General features: G+C 37.1%; 1 protein-coding gene across 2 annotated transcripts in view; it reads right to left on the bottom strand.

The window, feature by feature from the left end:
* Nucleotides 1-1,057: 1,057 nt before the first annotated feature.
* Nucleotides 1,058-8,987, bottom strand: part of LOC117224742 (uncharacterized) — a 30,703-nt gene continuing 22,773 nt past the window's right edge. Inside the window, exon 7 of one of the 2 annotated variants that reach the window (XM_033477858.2) lies at nucleotides 1,058-7,375. In XM_033477858.2, the coding sequence (XP_033333749.2) occupies nucleotides 7,334-7,375 (42 nt within the window). In that variant the 3' untranslated portion in view covers nucleotides 1,058-7,333. The remainder of the gene's footprint in view (nucleotides 7,376-8,987) is intronic. The other variant, XR_004491319.2, reaches the window with a different exon arrangement.

The raw sequence follows: 8,987 nt of genomic DNA, 5'->3' as shown, positions 1-8,987 counted from the left end.
TTGAAACATAACACGATTTCCGAGGACTTAATCGCTCCTATTGATGACGAAAATTAAATTGAACCGATGTATTTTCATATAAATTACTTATACTCATGTTTCAAAATGTACTAATTATTTTTGTATTTTATGAATATTAAAATAAAAAATACTTAAATCAAACCAATATATTAAATATGTTCATGGTATAAATTATTATTATATATGTAATTTATTCAACAATTTTAGTAAATCACTGTCCTGTCGAAACATCACTTCGGTAAAATACGTCGGACAAAATTAATATACGGCAGTCATTTTTCTAAACTATTTATTTTGAAAGTGGCTTAAGCCACTTTACCGTAATGAAAAGTGGTGATTTTTTAAATGTTTATACGAAATTATTTATACTGAGAAAAATATCAGTATCCTGAGATAACAAATACAAGTAAATCTTCTCGAAAGTTAGCATCCATATTTTTAAACGTGTTAAAACGCAAACCCTTAGGTATATCGACTTAAAAACTAAGTGACTTATGCCACTTTCGAAATAAACGGCTCATTTGTTGCGCAGGGAACAACTATCATCGTTGATAGAACGGGGCAGTTCTACAATTAATTTCTATAATTATTAATAATATTAATATATTTCATTTGGATAATTAAATTATACTTGTTTTCGTAGATATTTTACTTTTAAGTATTTTCATGCAGGTAATATTCTTCCTTTTTTCTCGTTTTATGAAGTACTTGTTACTCTTTTAAGAAAGTATAGTTAAGAAAGGCGATTCTGTTCGAAACTTTTCAGACAATTTAACCAACATTTTAAAAACATTCTTCTCATTAAAACGTATGTCACTGCGATGAATGTGCAGGATTTCTTGAAGAATTTCGCCAACACTATAATTAAATATATCACATTTTGAATTTCTACTTAAATTAAAGATCTATTATAATTCGAGATAATAAAAATGCCTCATAATTGACAACACTCCTATTTTAAATTAATCAAGGTTATATTTTTATTAAAAAATCTAATTTTACAGAATCGTTATTGAAATAAAGAAAGGCAACGAAGGAGGTTGTTCAACATGGGCTCATGTATTTTTATTTAAAGTTCCAAGAATATACAGTTGCTTATTAGTTTAAACAAATCGTTTGAGAAGTGTCGTTAAATTTTCACGCCATTATTCACCTGCGTTTAATACTCGACTTGGATTCGCTGCAACACGCCATCGACAACTGTTACACCGCCGATTGTAAAAGCGTACCGACGACCGTGTAACGCAAACGTTGCTACCACCCCCTTATAAGACTATCCCCGTCTTAAACTTATAACCTCGTCGTAAATATCTTCCAGACAATCACACGGCGATAACAGTTTGCTGTACGAAGGGCACTTTTACCGTGACGTCGCTACCACTTTATTGTATCGCTTTGATGTAGTAGAAAATGTTCAATGGAAACCTGAGCATCACGCGGTTAATGGCACTTGGAGATAAGCTGACAAGTAGACTGTCGATTTTGCGCTTCGGTGCGTGAACGATCGAACAACATAATTAACCCCTTGCCGTTTGTACTTTGAAGAGTCCGACCTCGTGATGAAGATTTCTAAGAATATCCTCTTAGGTATAAAACGTTGCTCTGTTCTTTTAAGTCGTAAGAAAATTCTGTTCTCTTGTCGTCAATATTTATGGATTCCAGAGAAATTCTTTTCTCTTCCCAGAAAATATCATTATAATTGAAAAAGTTCGAATCATTATAACTGCTCAGATAATGCCACGGCAAGGGGTTAACAAGACCCGAATAATGGATATAGCTTTTTGTTATTATCAGTGGAAATATCGGGAAACCAAAAATGTTCTAGCAGAAATAGCAGCACAAAAGAACGTGTCGGTAGATGAGCGAAGAATAATTTCATCTGATTATCTTCTTGACTTTTAATGACGTGAGAAATGTTTCGAAAGAACAGTGTCTTGCGATCGTTCTCCTCGAATATTTTGTAGACTGCCGGTACTTCTCATCGAATATGGGGATCGACATTTTTAATTGCATTATGTAGCAAAATAAAGCACATGTTTACAGGAAAGCAAAGATTAGAGTGCATTCGAGACATTTCTCATATTATACACGTCATAAGGGAAGCATTTGATCGTTGAATCTTTGGTGGGACACCCTGTATGTACACCTCGCAATACAATATAGATGCATTCAATGAGAAATAAGGTTTCTAATTTTCGATTTTCGAATTTCCCAACCCTGCTATTGGGTTGGCAACTAACTAATTGCCGATTTCAGTTATAGGTGTCTCTCACTCCCATTTTTATGATATCTCCGTAAATGTTGTATTATAAAATTATTATTATTATTATTATTATTATGTTATTTTTTATTATCCGTGAATGTTAGCAACTGGACAAATTGAACGCAGCGGTCAAGGAAAAGCGACCAGAATTGGTCAATCGTAAAGGTGTCATTTTCCAGCAGGACAATGCTAGGCCGCACACGTCTTTGTCCACTCGGCAAAAATTCATGGATATTGCTTGGGAATTGATGTTACACCCACCATATATAGCCCTGATCTCGCGCCATCGGATTACCACTTATTTCGATCCCTGGACAACTCCCTTCGTGGTAAAACTTTGAATGACGACGACGCTGTAAAATCTCACTTAACTCAGTTTTTGGCCGAAAAGGATCAGACTTTCTACGAGCGTGGAATTTTCAAGTTGTCAGAGAGATGGCAAAAGGTCGTCGAACAAAATGGAAAATACATTACAGATTAAACTTCGTTCCAAGTAAAAAAAATTTTTTATTTCATTGAACAAATCGGTAATTACTTAGTTGCCAACCCAATATATTGCGAATTCTGCGCACGATTGTCTCAGCTTGTAAAAGCTGTTGGAATAACAGTTACAAATACCACTAGAACCTTTTTAGTTACCTTAACAGGTTTCACCGTCGTTCTTCTATTTTTCTTTCTTTTTCTTTTTTTCAAGCAAATCAAACGAAACAAAATTTGCACATAACTCCACAGTCTACGTTTACGATACACATTAGATACAATGTGTAAACGATGCGTTCAAGAGCGCGAATTATAATTGCCTCGGATCGTGTAATTGTGTAAGTACCATGTTAAGTACACGTATCATAGGAGTTATTCTTAATCTACGAAATTGATAACGGCGTGTACAACGACATCGACGAACCCGTCGACGCTCCGCCGAATAATTAATCTGATTGATTACATTATAAGCTTTTGGCAAATTATCTGTTTCTCCCTTTTCGCCTATCGAGATGCAATCGATGAATACGTGTTACACGGATATGCCGGATTGTTAAGCGTTTATTGACAGGGATCAATGGATATTTATTCATCGTGAAGGATTTGGACTGTATAAAATACTAAAATAAAGGAAAATAATAATGCATACGGGGGCGGAAATGATTTGCCGTTCCGGACCGTGATTTTATGCGTGCCGGAGATTATACGCGCAACACTGATCAGCAAATTGAGTGAAAAATCTCCACGTTCGGCCGATAAAATTTGAATAAAAAGTCAATTATGAAAACTCGAATAAACAATCGGCCGGCCGCCGGAGTGTCCGGCACGCAAATTAAACGCCGTTCGTTAATTTTTGCAAACTGAAATTAAATACGGGAAACGCTCGATCAAAGATCACCGCGCGTAAACGGGTTTATTCCCGTCCGAGCTGAACCATTTTTTACCAATCTTTCCGCAAACATTAATCGGTTAAACATTCACCGCGTGTGAATTAATTGCGAACACCTTAATACGGCTAAATCAATTCGTATCAACATTTAATACGGCCAAATCAATTGAGTATTTATCGTCGACGAATCGCTGGACCGCGCGCGCGTCATCAGCTCGTACGTTGGACAATGTTCATTCTTATCGGTAGAGTACAATTCGGAGATGCTTAAGAAACTAATTAATCGCGCCGTTAATAGGCCGATTCGGCTGAATACGGTATTTTACGAAAATAGAACCGGATCTCGATTAGAACAGATCTACCAATTAATAATTCACTATTTCGTTGAACCTCATGCGCTAACCAGTCTGAAAAAAAGCTCATGTTCGTTCATCAGATACCCCAAATCGTTTGATTTCTTTCTATTTGGTTCGTAAATCGGATTCCTTTAAAATGCAACATTATCAATGAAATATACATTATCTGTTATCTTATTTCTTAGAAGCGCATGAGATTTGATCGGATATCAACAAAATTTTGAACTTGAAAGATATAAAATAAGGGACGTAAAAGCGAATTTGTATGTTTTATTTTATCATCACTGAATCAGCAAAATAGCGAATTGTGTATTGATGTATCTTGACCGAAAATCGTCGAAGATAATCGGAGAATCAAATTTCCGAACTTTGAAACACTTCGGAGCGAAGTTATTATAAACAAATGATCTCCTGATTGATTTCGGGAACTACGATGAGAACGAAATTGTTCGTTGGATTTTGCAATTATGCTCTTTACAACTAACAAACCCTGTTAATCTCGTGAATGGGGTATCAAAAATAGAAAGAAAATATCCTTGAATTTGTTCGAATGATGCTGAAACAAGGAACATTATTTTGTTACGAAAATACGATCTTCGCGACGAGTTGTTTAATCCTAGAAAAATTGATGCTGTACGTTAAAATATTACGCGTATATATATATATACAGGGTGTCCTAAAAATGTCTCGCAATCCGGAAGTAGGGGATTCTTGAGGTCATTCGAAGCAAATTTTTCCTTAGCGAAAATGCAATCCGCGGCTTCGTTTACGAGTTATTAACGAAAAACAGTGACCAATCAGAGGCAAGATCATTTGGCGCGAGACGGCCGAGCCAGTGAGCGGAACTGGACTCCGCGCACTCGTTGGCTGCGCCGTCACGCGCCAGCCGAGCTCGCCTCCTATTGGTCAGTGTTTTTCGTTAATAACTCGTAAACGAAGCCTCGGAGAAAATTTTCGCAAAGGAAAAAGTTGCTTCAAATGACCTCAGGAACCTCCCATTTCGGCATTGCGAGACATTTTTGGAACACCCTGTGTATGTATATATATATATATATATTCGATTTGCTCTTAACTATTTGATTAAATAAGATAGTAAAAATTCTGTAAACTACGTTGTCTACCAGGTGCGATTTTGTTAATCCTTTTGCCCGCGGAACAGATTTGTTGTATCCGGTAAAGAAAAATTCGAATCGTCGATGTATGAAGAAAAAAGATAAGTTAAAAACGTTGAGACAAGTATGACACGCAAACGTTCTCTTGTCAGTTGAAACATACGATTTCGTATAGTTCGTTCGTAGAACAGAATTTCCACCGGGACAAAAAGATCGGTGAACGTGTTCCTTATGTACAGTGTCGGTGTTTAATCTACTACGTCCATAAAAAAATATATTTCTTGCTATTAAAAAACTACGGATTTTCGGGAACCACGAAGAACCTACGCGAATTACGCTAACACGATTTCAAGATGGATAGTGCGAGTGATAAGGGGAATTGTAATCTATTGGAATTTCATTGTTGTGTAACGAATGGGAAATTGTTGAGTAATGACTCGGACGACATTTTATACATGTGTGTTCCGAAGCCATTGCGTATTATGACATTGCGAATGTCGATATAAAATCCGAAGAATTCATTAACCTTTTAGATACGGCTGAATTCTGCGCGAGGCTACTTCTCTGGACGGCGGAGTCTGATGTGTACCGTACAGAATCTGATACTGTATATTCTGTCTGTATATACAGAGTGTCCCAAAAATGTCTCGCAATCCGAAAGTGGCGGGTTCCTCGGGCCATTTAAAGCAACTTTTTCCTTTACAAAAATTTTCTCCGAGGCACCGTTAACGAGTTATTAACGAAAAACAGTGACCAATGAGAGGCGAGCTCGGCTGGCGCGAGGCGATCGAGCCAATGAGCGGAACTGGGCTTCGCGCGCTGGTTGGCTGGGCCGCCTCGCGTCAGCCGTACTCGATTCTTATTGGTCACTGTTTTTCGTTGATAACTCGTTAACGGTGCCTCGGAGAACATTTTTGTAAAGGAAGAAGTTGCTTCAAATGATCCGAGAAACCCGCCATTTCCGAATTGCGAGACATTTTTGGGACATCCTGTAGACTGTCTTGTAAATCGATGTGAAGACAAAAGAAGTGTGAAACAATGCATGTGAAGACGATTATTTGGTTCAAACGATGAGCGAGTGAGCTACTAGAGCAAGCCACTATAGTGGCGCGTCGTCCAGAGAGATGACATCCGCGAAAGCCACTATAGTGGCGTGTCGTTCTAAAAGATGATATCCGCGGAAGCCACTATAGTGGCGCGTCGTGCCTAAAAGGTTAAGCTAATGATAAAATAATAAATGATGTGTGAGTGTACAGTGGAACCGTGGTTATGCGAACCCCATTCAACCGAGGCTCCTTATTATCCGAGGTATACTTTGAACAGAGTCTCGGTTATTCGAATCGGTTTCCTGTTATCCTATCCGATTAGAAAATGATTGGCAAAGATGTTATTGTTAATCTTACGAAAATAAACATCGAATATATCATTTACTGGTTGGCAGATTGGTATATTGTTTGGTATTGTTACCAATTTATTGGTAACCATACCATTGGTAATACCAAAATATTGATTTATTGTTACCATTTGTTATAATCTTCCACACCGTTATTAAATCTTGCAGCAAAATTCTGACGAAGAAGCTGTTGTCAATAGTGACCAAAATACAGAAGACGAAGTACTAGAAATGATCAACAAACTTCCCCTTTTAATGCCAAAGATGTCAAAGAGGGGATCGTGAGAAATGAGAATCAGGAAATAACGGACGTGATGTGATCGTAAATATTGTAAATGAACAAAAAAATAAGAATTATGAGGAAGAATTATGAAATATACAGAGAGCTTGTCGAGAAGATATCGGCATAGTAAATGATCTAGCTGCCATTGAAAAATCTCTGTCACACATCGAACAGTAGGAGGATGCTGCATCTGCAGACGATGCAGAATTGAACGAACGCGTGTAACCTGATTTTCCACACAAAAAACTTACAAAACTCGTCACTCGATTGGATCGTATTAATCAAGTCAAATATACGCGCAACATTATCAAAATATTTCTCTGGGCTTTGTTTCGGGATTTATGCGCCACCCTCGTCGGTTCTTCCGTATCATCCGAATCTTCGATAACCCAAGATAGTCTCGTCTCGGTCCACGTTACCTCGGTTCCACTGTATCCGTTAATAATGATTAACATCGTCAACAAGATTATTAAACGTTATTTAAGATAGTTTGATCTTCAAAAGATGGCTCTCGGTTTTGGATCATCCTGTATTGCTTAGGATCTGCATCTGTTGGAGGTGATCTGCAACGCGTTAACCTACGCAGAATAATCGTTTTAAAGCTCTCGATCGGAATCGAAACTTACGCTAGGGAAGGCAGGCGAATCTGATCAATGAATCCGGTGAACTGGACAGGCACGTGTTCGAATTTAACAGGACCAGGTAAAAACCACTTAACTTAAACCATATTTTGAGAAACATCGGATCGAATTGGACGATCACAGGCAAGGTTGCAAATGAATTGTGCACGCGAGTTAGTTCACTGGACATGTGGAGGATACTGTTCTTATGCATACTTATGCGGCTACGGTCTAAAGCGAAGGCTCTGCTAAGTCGAATCTAGCGTTCGTTCTGTGTAATCGAACTCAAGGATCGTTGAAAAGAGAACGGAGAAACAATTCAGCTGCGTGGAGCTTCGAAATTAGGTATCGCGATCTTTGTAGGTTGAACGAATCGCGAATATTCGGGACCCGAATCAAAAGATATTAGCCAAATATTATAGCCAAAAATCGGGTACCCGAGATGTTCAAACCAATGACTCCAAGTATATTCATTTCTTCTTAGAAGATCGATGTAAATTCGACCGAAGATACGATACGAGTTCCAAAGAGAGAAAAAGAGAGAGAGAGAGAGAGAGAGGGAACCTGACCCAGAAAGCTTAATAACTATTGTAATTATTGATAATCGTTGGAACGTCTTAAACTCTATCTAGTCCAATGATCATACAGATTATGCGGAATGATTCCCTTGTTAAAGGTATTGAAAACTGTAGCTACTGATTTTTATGACATCTGATATTGTTTCTATGTCGTTTAGAACATTAGAATTCTTTCATACCTTCAACACTAGATTTACAGAACCCGTCAAAATGACGGGTCACTAATTTTTTGATTTACGATTATTCAGAGTATAAAGATATATTTATGAGTTACTTATTCAATATATATATACATATATATATTTTAAACAGGTCACCTGAATAACTCGCTTGTTTTTGGAGATAGGAGAAAATGCATTCGACCAAACTTACTTGGTATCGGGGGGCTCATATATATATATAATCTGGCACTATCAATTTTTCTGTAGGTGGAGGCGTCAAGGAGATATGAAGGTCAATTCTGTTTTTTTAAATGGAACAGTAAGTTTTTTTACTTACATTCTGATAGAGTGTTTCGAGGTTACCCAAAGTGACACAGAAAAGCAAAGCTAAAATACAGTAAAATGACAAATAATCAGACAAATTTGTTTATAAATCTAATAAAAAAATAATGTCATCTATTTACCTGTGTGCAATTTTTATCGTCATGATGTAAAAGCTAAGATCAAGTCCAATGCAACGACCACAACACTATGACCATACGACATTTAGTACGAAAAGTCCAGAAATATTTACATTTCTAATCCTTCGCTGAAATGTATAAATCTCTGAATTTTTCTTCAAATTATTTTCTAAAACAGATAATTTAAAATTACCAATAATGTTTGAGGATACAGATAAGCGTACAATGTGACTGAATGTTTGTTTATCTTTTGTGACCCATGTCACGTAATACACACACGTGATACACAAGTATTCGAAAAGTACTCCGAGGCAATTTATTTTCTCTTGCAGTTGACTTTGGGTGACCTTGAATGACCTTCATAAAATAG

The sequence above is a fragment of the Megalopta genalis genome, unplaced genomic scaffold (genome assembly GCF_051020955.1).
Source record: "Megalopta genalis isolate 19385.01 unplaced genomic scaffold, iyMegGena1_principal scaffold0020, whole genome shotgun sequence".
Lineage (NCBI taxonomy): Eukaryota > Metazoa > Arthropoda > Insecta > Hymenoptera > Halictidae > Megalopta > Megalopta genalis.
Note: the sequence above shows the minus strand (reverse complement) of the source record. Positions and strands in the feature narration are given on the sequence as shown.